The sequence below is a fragment of the Chroicocephalus ridibundus genome, chromosome 13 (assembly GCF_963924245.1).
Source record: "Chroicocephalus ridibundus chromosome 13, bChrRid1.1, whole genome shotgun sequence".
NCBI lineage: Eukaryota > Metazoa > Chordata > Aves > Charadriiformes > Laridae > Chroicocephalus > Chroicocephalus ridibundus.
The window spans coordinates 5,330,743-5,344,951 of record NC_086296.1 but is presented as its reverse complement, the minus strand read 5'-3'; the positions used below and the strand labels follow the sequence as shown (position 1 = coordinate 5,344,951).

General features: G+C 38.9%; 1 protein-coding gene across 5 annotated transcripts in view; it reads right to left on the bottom strand.

The window, feature by feature from the left end:
* Nucleotides 1–12,097, bottom strand: part of IFT81 (intraflagellar transport 81) — a 50,595-nt gene extending 38,498 nt beyond the window's left edge. For 4 of the 5 annotated variants that reach the window (XR_010073208.1, XR_010073209.1, XR_010073210.1 and 1 more), the window contains exons 1-7: nt 11,557–11,994; nt 10,649–10,752; nt 9,820–10,000; nt 6,792–6,881; nt 5,675–5,740; nt 5,246–5,356; nt 3,917–4,001 (exon numbers count right to left, since the gene is read on the bottom strand). Coding sequence is in view for 2 of the 5 variants with exons in the window: in XM_063351539.1 (XP_063207609.1) it covers nt 3,917–4,001; nt 5,246–5,356; nt 5,675–5,740; nt 6,792–6,881; nt 9,820–10,000; nt 10,649–10,752; nt 11,557–11,700 (781 nt within the window). In the remaining 3 variants the exon portion in view is untranslated. The other variant, XM_063351538.1, reaches the window with a different exon arrangement.
* Between the last annotated feature and the right edge of the window lie 2,112 nt (nt 12,098–14,209).

The window sequence follows — 14,209 nt, the reverse complement described above, 5'->3', positions numbered from 1 at the left end:
GTTCCTTAAAATATATGCTGTTGGCATAGGCTCAGCTTCCTGTGATTAAGGTCACTTTGAATCAACAATCTGCTCTCCTCATTATTCTGTCATTTCCCCAATTTCTATTTCATCTGACAATTTCATGAGCGATCATTTGCTATTTTCTTTCAGGTATCTGATGTAAATACTAAACAAAAAAGACCCAGACATTGATTTCTGCATGTCCCGATTAGAAACACATCCACTCAGTGATGATTCCCTGATTAATTTCCTTTCCAAAACTTTTAATAAACTCCTAATCCTTTTCACATAGGTAATGTTGAATTTTTGCTGCCTCATTTTTCTTGGGTGCAAGAATGGGGTGCAAGTTAAGAGTCAATGGTCTTAAAGAAGTCAACCATGGCAATACTACTAATCTTACCAACCAGACTTGTATTCTTAAAGATATCAAGTTAGTTTAAAAGCACTTTACTCCTGACCTTGCATCAGTTGACAGTGACTTTATAATAAATTAAATAATTTAAAGATGGAAATAAAGTTCCACCTAAGCCATTCTCCTTTACCAAATACATCTATAACTCTAATTATAGTGGAGTCTGAAGTGTTGGTGGAGATTATTTAAACTTGGAATTTTAGGGAAAGATAGTTCGTGGACAAGAAAAGTGTTAATGTTTTCATTCAAATGGTGTATTTAAATAATAGCATCCTAAATTTCTATTTTTTATCCAGTATTCAGAATGACATAAAAATAGTCATCTGTACAAAGCAATTCCTCTTTGACTGGTATCTTTGAAGTTCTCAGTGCGCTAAATCTATTACTACATATTAACTTAATGAAGTATATAAATTACACATTTCACTGTTTATCAACAACAATCATCTTAACACATTCTTTTAATCAATATTTTCAATCTAGTCATCCACTTCTTCATATTTCTGCCAATAAAGTGAAAAATAATGTTCTCTAAAATGGACAGAGATCAAGAATTTCAGTAATTCAGTTCGCTTCTTGGCATTAATAATTTGTGTTTGTGCCAGCAGAGATGTTCAGAGCAAAAAGATGGCAATCTTGCTGAGAAAGCATGAGCTAGGTTATTCAAACTAGTGGTCAGTGTTAATAAAAATACTGTTCACATCCGGAACAGCCGCAACACAAAAAACCCCAGAAACTGCAAATTCATGTTATTTAGTGCTATCAGCAGCAACTGCCTCTATGTAGTCCAACAACATCCCGAGTAGTACTGAAGTTAATAAACAGGGACAGAGTGTACTGTGGAAACGAGTATGATCAATTTTAGTCTACAAAACATCTCATAACAATCAACTGTTTTTCATTAGATAATACGAAGTCTTCTAAGTATTATATTTCTAAGAGTTAAACACCTACTAACCATAAGCTGTATTTTCCTGGCACAGCTAAAGCAGAATGATGCTAATTGCATGTTAAGGGTACTCATGAATATGTGCTAGTTGCATTCCTTAAAGAGTTCCTTTACATTTCTTTAAAGTACTTAATCCTAAATTAATTATAAGATGGAGTAATCAAAGAAGCATGCATCTGTAAGACAAACAAAAAAGCTTCTACTAGTGAACAACAACTTTTATCATTTTATCTTGCTTCAGAAGGAAAAACACCAGAAGTATTAAAAATGGATGAAAATTACTTTAAAAGGAAGTATCTAACTTCCAGTGAAAATCCACACCTACCGACCAGCCGCTGAATTGTCAGCACACAAGCTATACTGATACGAGTAGGCAGCTGAGGTACCTAACTGCAGCCAAAGGGAATTTTTAAAATAAAATAAATGGTACTAACTCTAGACCAACAAAGCTTTTAAAATAAATGGAATCCTATTCAGTGCATTGTGGTCACCTAATTTCAATTATTTAAAAAACACAGTTGGCATTCTGTAATTGCTACTACAGGCAGTGTCTTTGTAACTACTATGGGGAAAAGCAATTACAAAGCTAAGTCCTGAAGGCTTTGTTTGGGCAAAATTTCAACACAAGTTTTCTTAAGTAATGACTCCAAGTTTTTCTTTGGAACATCTAAACACTTTTTTTTTCCCTGCAAGCAGGACTCAAGATAAGGAAATTAAATATGTTAACTTTATCTTTATTTTCATCTCAATGATTAAATGACATATTTACTGGCTTTTTATTATGTTACCTTTGCTTCTGTGAACTGAGCCCATCAAGTTTCCATTGGCCTTAAAAAAGCCCCAGGAACTGAAATAGAAATGTTGATACAGCTTCGCTGTATAAACTCCCTGATAGCTACTGCAAAAATGGAACAGTTATAAAATCCACTGCAGGTCCCTTTGAGTAAAGAAGATAGTTCTGATACTCTTTTAGTTCCATTTGTGGTTCAGTGGCTGATGAGCATCATAAAGAAAATTAAAGTAAAATTATGAAGCAATAACAACACAACGTGGTGGTGACTGAAAAAATTTCTCTAACTCAAAAAAGCTGCCAAAGCAGTTACGTGACGCAACTGAACTATTAAGTGTACTTGAAAGAGTAGGACAATGACTTTCTTTACTAAGTTTAATTTAAATTGATAAATAGTCAGATGCTACCATTTTGCAAGTAATCTATACATATAACAAAAATCATTCTATGGCATTTTTTTACCATAGCAATTTAGAATGCGACTGGATAAGCCCGGTGAAAGAGACCATTCTGAGTCTTATATCTTCACACTACTTTATATGCAGTAAAGCATTTCCCTCTAAATCAACCCCAAAGCCTGTATGAACAGCTCACAAAACCTCTATCAATCCTGTGACGTGTTATTAACAACAAAGTGCAAGAGAGAAACTGAAAGGGGTTAAGCGATTTGCCAAAGATCACATACATCTGAAAACACTGAATTGACTCCCAGTTTTGTTGTCAAACCGCCAGGCTAATACTTGTTACATTTCCTTCAAAGTGATTAAATCATCAGAAACCCAGAGGTTGTAAAATTGTGGCCTTTGGAGACAGTTATGCATTTATCAAGTAACTACAATTCCTTCCCACCTGCTATTTTTATAAATGATCATAGACTACCAACTTATTTTGCTGAGGTTATTTGCAGACTGAGATATCCCTGAAAATGAGCAGAAGCAATCTTGCTATTATTAATGTAATACTGCAACATACAACACAATCAGCTACAGTCGTATCATGAGAACAAAGTATTTTCACAAGTAAACAAATATATTCATATAGAAATATATAGGCTTTAATATATAGATATATCTAGTATATATTATATATACTTACAAGCATAATAATATATGACTGTGTGTGTATATATATATAAAATACATGATTTATAAAAAAAGCTTAATGAGGAAGTAGCTTTATTTTTGCTACCATGCAAAACTACAGCGCAAGATTGCACTCCAATAAGAAACAGGCCTTTAAACTTTTCAAACAAATATTTTATAGAAGGTAACTAGAAACAAGCCTACACTGAATAAAACATAGTATTCAATGTATGTGTACATTAATTGAGAAAATTTTTAAGAAGCAGTATTTCACCAATGCCCAATTACAAACACAAAAGACATAAAACCTTACTAAATCAGAAGTGTGTCTTTTCAAAGATGTTTCTGCTTTTTCCAACCCTTTGTAATTACAACTGTTCATTTCTTGCAGAGTAGTTAGTATTCGGTATTTAGCTGTTCTAAGATTTTAAAAAGTGGACCTCAAAGATACAATTGATACCATCTTCCCTTGTGATTGTCTCCGTGTCTTTTTGTGGCAAGGCATATTCAAGCCTAGAATCTCCAGCATGTGCCTTTAGAACACAAGTTATTTCTTTCTTTAGATTCTCTGAAGTTCCTAAATGCTTTTTGGCACTACCATATTACTGACAGCCACCCAGTTTTGATTTCATTTCTAACAGAGAAGTGTAAACCCCCAGCCTTTAGAGATTACTACTTACTTTCAGGTTTTGAATCCACTACTGCGTGATGCATCTCTTTCAGCTGGAGCTGTGCTCTTTGCAGTCTCTGCTCTGCATGGAACAACTTTGGAGAGAGAATTGGACGCACATAAGCTCATTCCTTTGAAATGCATATTCAAACAACTAAAACAAAAAAGTATCAAAAAGAATCCCCAAAATAAAAAGTGGTAGCTATAAGCATCTGGTGATTATCTGTTTCACAAGGGAACGTGCCAGAACAAATTTTCAGCAATTGGCCTGGGTTTACTTGATATTCTCTAGTATTAATTAAGCAAAGTATTCTCGTACTCCCAAGCGATATTTTCTCTATGGAAGAAATTCATTAGACAATTTTCAACAAAAAAAATAAGTGGCTTGAACATTGAAAAAACAAACAAAAAAAGATAGCAACAATCATGATTACAGCTGATGACTATCCTTATATTGCAGTTGTTCAATGCAGCTGAGTTGTCACAGCAATCCAGTGTCCAACTTGAGAGCACAGTGGAAAGCCTGTTGCCAAACTGCACCCAGTTGATTAGCATTTTTGTGATTGAGAGGGATGTGTACTGAGAACTGGAATTAGCTGGACATCACATTCATTTTAGTTGTGACCTCACTCAGGTTCAAGCAAATACCCAACAGTTTGAAAGCCTGTTGATTCACATTGATTCCACATCCATAATAGCAGAAATCTGGGGCTTTTTCCCCTTTTAACACAGTGTAGAAGTTCCTGTTAGAGAATTTGGTGAGATGATATAACAATGTGGCACCAGGTTTTATTTAAGTATTTTGTTTTGACAACGTAGCTCAGGAATAAAACCCACCCTTATACTGCGATGTCAGCTGCTTCCAGTGCTTCCCAGGACATCATCTTTGTCAAACTCGAGGACCAAAATCCCAAGGTTGCTCCTGAATACATATTCCCCCCACCCAGTGAAAAGCTGAGGTACTTCAGCCCCTGAAATCTTACTGCAGATGCAGAGAGATACAAATCAAACTAAGGAAACATTTGCTCACTACCATAAATATAAAGAATTGTCTTTGAGCGCTACAACAGTAAGTCATAGAACATTTCCTGGGACTGCTACAGGATGATGTCAGCGACAGCTGAGGCAGCCAAGTACCTTGAATGAGGTGTTCAAAACTTGCAGGGTCAAGCCTCTTCCCTTAAAATGTACACAGATATTTATATTTAAAATGAGATTTAATTTTCTGATGTTGGAAGAAGCTCTGTACTCTTGTTCCTGATGTACTTTTTAAAATGCATGATTCCCAAACAAATTTCAACAACTATTTATTTTAATAGGCGTGCTTTTATGTCAGTACCTGATTTTTTTGTTCTTGTTTCTGTTGAGCCAAAGATTCTTCTCTTTCTTTTTCTAAGCGAAGCTGTCTTGCTATTTCAAGCATTCGTTGATGATTTTGTACTGTCTCCACCTACAGCAAGTGGATAAATAGTGCATGTTACTGTCAGATAGTTGAGAAATACATTAAAGAGATCATATGTCTCACAAGCCCACTTAGCACTTCCTTTCCATACATGTTACTACTCAGAAATGACAGCGAAGTACTGGACTCAAGATTCTTAAAAGCTCTGGACTAACGCCTAGGGAGATTCCCTGTAGGTCAATTAGTTACTCGATTCCTTCCTAGACATACAGTATGTTTATCTTAATCCTTGTTTGCATTCCAAAATCAGAGTTGCAAGCCAAGGATTATGACACTGAAATGTAACAGCGTTACTTCTCTTATTACCCGCTTCTTAAGACGTTCTACTCTTTTGACAAGTTGATCTTTCTCCTCTTCCATTGCACTGATGTCCTAAAAAGCAGAAAAAATAGATAAAGAAATGCTAATTTATTTACAAAATAATATGGATTGGACTAAATTCTGTTCAAATTAATATGAAAATCAGAATTCTTCTATGGATACACTGAAATGGTTATAATTTTATTGATCTATGATCAGAACACCCAGGATTCCAATCTCTCTCTTCTCTCTCACTTCCCCCACAGTTCCCACTCTCTTTATGCTAATATTCCTTCATCTGCAACCTTCAGTATTAGTGCGAACATTTAAAATAAAAGCAGGTGGACATCTCTAAAATAAAAACAACCAAACAGAAACCACCAAGAAAAAATCAGCATGAATTCAACACCTGATGCAGTCAAACATATGTTCTTAATGCAACTTCCTGGCAGACAATTTTACGTGAAGTTGCATATAAGTGATGTTTGCTGACACTTTTTCTATTACGATTGTGTTTAAAAAAAAACACTTTCTAGTGCTAAAACACATATCCGATTATTCTCCTTTAATCCTATCTTTAAACAGCAGAGATTGATAGCTATGAAAGAAATAAATTCTCCAAATGTAGACCTTATCTCAACATTTGCTTAACTTGTCTATATGTCTTACTGGAAAGCTGTACAAATGCTTAAATATTTTGCTGAAATAGGTCAAATATCTTTACTTAACCGCTTTGCCACACATAGGATCATTATTTTTGTTGACTTAAGATCTTAATTCATTCAACACCCTCTGAAATTATTACCCTGTATCCGTAAAGCAAAAGGCTCTGTATCAGTTTGCATTCACAGGAGAAGGACTTCTAATATGTGAAAATCATGCTGAACAGTCTTGGCAGCCTTGTTTCCCAATCTGCCTCAGAAAGCTCAGTTCTAAGCACGAGTGAGGACTTTCTAATCTGTTTGCCAACAGAGAACAGTTTCAAAAAGGCAGCCGCAGTGTTTTATCAGCTCTGACCTCTACAACTTACACACTGCAATGAGTCCACAAAACCAACAAAAATAGAACTGACATTCAAAAAAAATCTAAACAAAACTTGTGCAATTTTGTCAGGTTTTTTTACCCTTCTTATTTCTGCAGTAGATAAACCAGATGTTTTGAGCTGCTCGCACTCCTTATGTAGGTTTTTAAATGCTTCCATCAGTTCTTCATACTATAAAATGAAATCAAAACCATGCAGAATGAGCTCTGTGTCTAAGGATTTTCAATCAACATGTTGCTTTACCACTAAGACAGTAAATATGGAAATAGAAATATGGTGAGAACAAGAATTAAAGGCATTTTTTCATCACAAAAGCTTGTCAACTTAAAAAGCAAAAATGAAAAATCACAATTATCTTCCATTTGAAGGTACACTCAGAAGTTTCACAATTTCTTCAGTATTTTCACCTCTTCCCTTGTAATACATACTGTATTTTCCAAACAGGAAGATAAAATGTTATCTGAATGGGACAATGCTGTATTAACAAATTATTCTCTCGTACTATAAATCTGTAGATATCACATACGTAAATTTATCAGCCCAAAAAGGAAGAGCTTAATCTAACAACATGCTTGATCGAAGCAATGGGGCTTGAATTCATAGAGAACTGAGCTTCAATCCCGCAAAGCGGTCCAAGAGCACACCTGACTTAACATGTGAGAAATAGTTTTGGAACATTGCATAATCGTGCCCTCAGTATAATACAGAGACTGATATATGTAGTTTGGTAGTTAGAAAGAAGTAGACTGTGCTACTTCCACATCAGTACATTGCCCACCAGTAATCTTAAACTGAGAGGCAGTGTGAAAGTCTGCGTGGGTAGAGAAATAACAGGGGACAGAAAGAGTTTAGAAATATGGATAGGGAATAAATTTAGATTCAACTTGGAGAAACGCATGCTGAGATATAAGGAAAGATAATCTCCACAGAAACAGCCATTCAATAAGATGGAAAAATCTAAAAAGAGAATATCAAGTCATTTTTTACTTCCTGGAAAGAGCAATTGATATGAATGTTGAACACAAAATGGCAACAGCAAAGGCCAGTTCAAACAAAGGCATCATACCCCTGAGCAGTGAAGCAGCAATTCTATTCTATAAAACCCTGAGGAACCAGCATCTGGAATGCTCTGTTCATTTCTGGTTTTTTCAATATCAGACACACACTGACAAGCTGGAATGAATTCAAAAAAATACCAATAAAATGGCCACTGAGAAGAAGATAAAATAATGGAGAAAAAGCTTGATTAAATGGCAAATAAAGGTATGATAAGGTATGCAGACACTGGACAATGCAAAATGAGTTACAAAAAAGTAGGAGTAAAAACACAACTGGCCTGCATTATATCACTTACGCATTACAGAAGGTAAGTACTTTAACAAATAATGAAATAGCAGGTAGTCTCTAAGCAACTGTATTCACAATTGCTGACGTCCAACAGCTCTTCTTTGTGGGCATTCTCTACTTCTTTCAAAAGGGGAGTTTAGTAAGTCTTTTTCTTATTGGGACACAAAATTTCAAGACTAATGGTAAGATTCAAACAAGGGCATAACAGTTTGCCAGATGGTAACGAAGGGAAGGTTTCTTACTTTCACTGAATAAAAGCTGCAGCTACCCCATGCGCACCCAAAATAAGTGACACGCTCAAATGACTGAAGAACACCCAGGTTCCTGTAGCAGAAAGAAAGATTCCTGGCACCTGGGGCAACTCACAGAAAACCGGACTAGATTTATGCCTTAAGTTGCTTGGTTTTTAAATGATATATTGCAACCAATCTGACGTCCAAATCACAACAGAGTTGAGAAGGTGGCAAGTACTCTAAGTACCTTTTTAAAATAATTTGCAAAAGTACATTTGAGCGTGATTCTATACACCATAAAACCTGACCATGGTCTAAGATTTCCAAACTCTCATGTTTGAAATGTTTCTCTTAAAATACAGTATTGCAAGCCTGTCTATCTAAATACTTTATGCCAAATTCTTTAAGTCATTAGTGTCTAAATATTTGCATGGTAATGGTAAATTACATTAAGGCACTATATTACCCCAGCTTCTGTTTTGAATTAATCAGCAGGGTATTTAATAAGTTTAATAAGACCATTCTATTACTGTAATCCCAAAAAGGAATACATCTTACGTAATGGAATTAATGGAGCTGGATATTTATACATATTAAGACTATGACATACTGAAAAAACATAGAAGCTACATTCCTTTCTCTCTTTCCTACTTCTACTTAGTTATTTCAAGTTATAAATCCAATATTGTTAGTGTAAACAAAAAAATAAAAGGCTTAGCCAAGCTTCAGTCAGACTGTACAGCTTTGTTGGTTTACAGTTAATAAATGGAGTTACCTGTTACAACCATTCGAAAACACTGTGATTTTGCAAGTCACTATACATAACAAAAGGCACAGAAAACTGGATAAAAATTAGGTAAATATGTACCTCAGATAATACAGATCTAAAAACATAACTTTGGTTCACTTTAAGCTTTACATTTCAAACCCACCCACTCTGACTATCTAAAATCAACATTTAATGCTCACAAAAGAAGTGGGAACATAATGAGTAGGAATGTCAGCCCAGAAAAAAGAATTTTTTTACTTATTCACAAAAAAATAAATGGTTGAAGTGGGATAAGGCTAATATAACTATTAGGAACTAAATGCTATACAATCAATTGACAATTAGGAGACATTGGCATTTGGTCATAACATTTTCTGGACTCGTCTGAAGTAGTAATTTATAAAGTTAAAAATATCCATGTTGTAATTCATATGGGAAAAAAAAGTGTTTAAAAATTAAGAAATAAAAATCTGTCCTAGCCAACATGGCTCTGACCATTATTTAGCACCCAGTACTTAATGGGCTTAACACCTTTTAATTCAATGCTACCTATTAATATACAATTTCAGGGTTATTGGAAGAAAGGCAGTCAAGACATATTTCTTATTACAAATCTTTGGTCACCCTTGATTCCAACATGCTCTTAACATAACTCACTTGAACACATATCTCAACAGTAACTCCCACTTTCATTTATCCCTCCTCCTATTGGCACTTTAATTAATTAACATAAAGTGTTGGCATTCATGAAAAATGGTACCTGCTTGTTGATGTCAGCCACAGTATCATCCTGTAGGAACTCCGCTGGCACTTCCAATTTTACTAAGAAACGTGCCAGGTAAGCTCTTTTCTTGAGTTCATTGGTCCTCTGAAGAAGCCAATGTAAGACAGGATAAATTACAGGTTTGCTTCCAGTAACTAACCCTTGGCGAAATGCACTCCTATACAAAAACGACAGAAAGAAAATACCGATAAATCTCAAACTAAAGAACACTGGCTTGACACAAACAATTTGCTGTATTTTAACATTCCCTCTCCACTTGCCTAATAATTTTCTTAATGCTGTTGTTAAAGGAGAAAATACTCATGATGCCAGATCGCTGTTTATGACACCGATTCTTCTACCTTTAGACAGATAAAAACCCCATAACGCATCAAAAGCCTAAAGCCAGCAACAACGACTCATCCTTTTCCGCGATATTCTTCGGGAATAAAGGCGACGTGGGAAGAGTGTGCGTTTTGTGGGTTATAACCCGGCTCAGAGGGTGCAATCCAGCCGCGAGCGGCTGGTCGGAAAGGGCTGGGGAAGGGACTGACCCTGCCAGGCATGCGGCACCCTCTCCTGGCTGACTCCGCAACAGCAGCTGCGGCAGCAGGGCCCGAGGGGCAGCCTACACCTGCAGGAGCCTTCTGCTGGCATCCCCTATACCATACTCTATAGGGACAAGCAAGGAGCTGTCTTCAAGGCTTTACACATACCCACTGGGACAGCCGAAGTCAAAAATACACACAAGGACTGAATTAAAGGTCGTTACCATGTAAGATGTAAAAGATACTTTACCAGGATTTGTAGAGAAAAAGATACTTACAAATCTGATATACTTCCTGGGGGTTTGTATTTAAGGATACCAAGAAGACTCAACATTCTTTTAGCTGTTTGTTCTGGCAGCTCCTCTCTAATGTCAACAGCATGCTAAATAGTAAAAAAAAAAAATAAATTAATTATCCGCTGTTCATCCAAGTCATGTAAATTAACTAGCAACACTAAAATAATTTACTTTATCCATTTATCATGTTATGTCAATGAAGTGAGATGCTACACACAGAACATCCTTTTTATCACCAAACTTCAATTCTCTTCTAATGGATTTTTCTCCAACATGTGTATTCAGGTAAATTTATCCTAGGTATACATTTTCCCTGCTCATGGGACCTGATCTATGCAGACAAACCAATTACTTCCACCAAGGAAGTCAGATACCCAGTCACACCAAGGTATACCTATTTGTGCCCCAGATGAATGAACCATCCCTTCTGATCTTACACACACTTTTGGTAGCCTCAAAGAGAGGGATTCAATATCTATTGCAACAGCTAGGACGTGAGGTTCAGTTCTTGATCAGTTCCTGCCCTGTACATGTGTGCAAGACACAGCCTGACTTTTGACTTAAGAACACAGCGGTTGTCAGTAGAAACCAATTTAAAACCTGTATCCCAAGGAAAAATATATAGTTATCAGTCTCTAGGGGACAGGGATACAGTATCCCTGGCCCAAGAAACATTTGCTGTTTTGCCAAAAACACATAGATGTATAGACAGAAAGGATCCTTGCCAGGCACATTTATTTCCAGGAAGATTCACACAAGCTATTTTGGTAAACCAAACACGCCACAAGATTATACAGAGCCAGACCTAAATAAAAGCAGATTTCTGCATCAAGCCCATTTAAGATGTTTGCGATTACGCAGGTCTGAGCACCTCTGATTGCCTTCCTTACCTTTGGGTCAATCTCCCCCAGAACATCATTGAGCAGCTGCAACAGCTGCACTGACTCTAAGGAGTCAAACGTGATTAAATTGTAGTTCTTCCTGAAGGGCTCCTGATTGAGCTTCTCAACAATGAACTGGATTTGGTCACTCATAATCGTGGCCTGGGAAAACCTCTGCAGAAAAGACAGAAGAGATGTCGGAAGGCCTCGGCGGGGAGAGGGAGCCGGGGGCTGCCGGGAGGGCGGGTGAAGGCGCCTCCTCAGCGAGGCCCACGGCAGCCCGCAGGCGGTGAACCGGCGCCGGGCTCGGCCCGGCCACCCCCTCAGCCCCGCGGCCTACAGAGGAAGGCCCGGCCCCTCACGGAGACCGCGGGAGGAGGCGGCCGGGCCCTGAGGCGACGGGGCGGCCTCGTCCTTCGCCCCGGCCCTCCCGCGCGCGCGCCTCCCGGTTACCCTGGTAACGGTTGCCCGGGCCAGGGCGATGGCGTCACTTCCGACGCTACCGCGCGCTTCTGCCAACGCGCCGGAGCGGCTGGAAACGGGCCCGCGTGAGGGGGCGTCCGCGCATGCGCAGATCGGCGGCGGGGCTGAGGGTGGCGGGGGGCGGCGGTCTGTTGAGAGGCGCCGCCGCCCCGGAGGGCCGGGGTGTCCCGGTGGACGGCGGGTTCCTGCCCTCTCCTTGCTTGTTTCGCTGCCCTCGCAGCCGGCTGCGGCCTGAGGAGAGGCAATGCGGAGCAAGTCGCACTGGGAGGCCTCGCGGCGGCGTTGCGGCCTGCTCCGGACGGCTCTTCCCGCCGCGCCGCTTTGCCAGCTCCTTGGGGCTCTGGGAAGCTCAGTCTCCCCCCTTTCCCGCCCTGAATTGGGCAGGAATTGGGTTTTTTATCCCCCGCTCCTGAGCAGAGGGCAGCTGGTGGCAGTGCCAGAGCAGCAGGCCCTGCCCCATGCCGTGGTGTGAGGCAGTGGGGGTGAGCACGGCACCATGGCTAGACATGAGATGGGTTTAGCAGTAGGGTAGGGTCGATGCTGCTTTTCTGTGTGGGAATCGTGGCAGTGGTTGCCGTGATGCTGGGGCGTGCATGCCACAGGCCAAGTCTCATGTGTGACTTCCTCACAGCACAAGTGCTCTTGATGCAAGGGACGGCAGAAATAGGTTTGAGATTCACCCTTTAGAGTATATACTTAGCTTTGTGGTTTCTTAAGAGGGAGGCTGTTGTCGCATGTGTAGGAGATGTACAAGCAGATTGATGCAGTTATGCAATTAAGATCTCTGGCGGTCTTTGACAGCATAAAGAAATCTAAAGTGTGGCTGATGTACTTATCAGGTGAATGGTTACTTCATTTCTTTGAAGTGGAACAATGCATAGAGGATCCTTGTGAAACAGGAACGCAAGTCCTGTGCCCAGGCTTCTTTGGGGGCAAATGGCAAATTTATGTCCTCAGGGTTGAGCATCAATTGTTGGTGTGCCTCAAAGTAGCAATAAATATGTAGTGCTAGCTATGCTAAATCTGAAACAAGGACAGGATTTTCAAAAATACCAAACAATCAAAAAATATATTAAAGTGAAACTTGTTCATGAAATGCATATCTCCCGATCTGCAGGTTTTTTGTTGCAGATCCTTCAAAACCCATGCTTAGACCTTAAATAGGTAGATTTTGGAGCCTCTGCTATTGCAATTACCTTCTTGGATAGTCTTCGAATCCCATGTGAGTCCACAGATGATGGATTAAAATATGCAGTGAGTCATATTAAATTGGTGCCAATTGAAATGCACAGGTTGTAAATCAATGCAGAATTTGACTCAGTAAATAGAAATCATAAATGTAATACTTTGCAATTCTAAGCACTGCGTCTATCTTAGTTTAGCTCCTTTTTTTCTTTCTGAGGAGCAGAAAATGCTTCATAAAATACTAATTTACTGGTCTTTGTGGGAAGCCTGAAAAGTGACACTGCAATGCTGCCCTAGCTTTTAGCTGGCTACACTAAGTTACAGAGGAGATGGATGTGTTGCTTGTGATTGTGCATGAAAGCTGTGATAGAGCCAGGAACATAATCCAAGTCTCCTGACTCCTGGATTTGAACTTTAAAACCAGATCGTATTTCCTTTGTGCTTTCAGTCTGTATACTGACCTTTAGGAATCGTATTTACCTACAAGTTCCCAGAAGAGATCTACTTTCCCTTGACATGCTTTCCTGGTATCAATTACACTTTTCTGCTGATGAGTATTTTGAGCATATAGAATACACAGAGCAAATGAAAACGGTATTTCCTGTGGAGGCACCAGGGGCCAGGTCTGCTCCCTGTAGACTGCGTTAGTAGGTAATAGGAAGTGGTGGATGTAGGTCCATCGCTTAATGCTAGAGAAATACCGTTTCTGTAAATACTGATACAGATCCTCTCTTCAGACCTCAGCGCAGAGGAGAGAGCGATGGTGCTCACAGTGCTAAGCATGGAGAGAGAGGGATCTGTGCTGGATACAGTGGGAGGGTGCTGCTCTGAGATTTTTTACATCAGATTATTCGGTCCCTAGGCTTTCGAAGAAGCAAGTTCCTCTCTTCTCATATCTCTGTAATGTTACAGAGGCAACAGATAAAGAAGAGGAAGGATGTCTGAAAACTTTAGAAAACGCCAAGATACAAAGAAGAAAAAAGATGGTGAGATT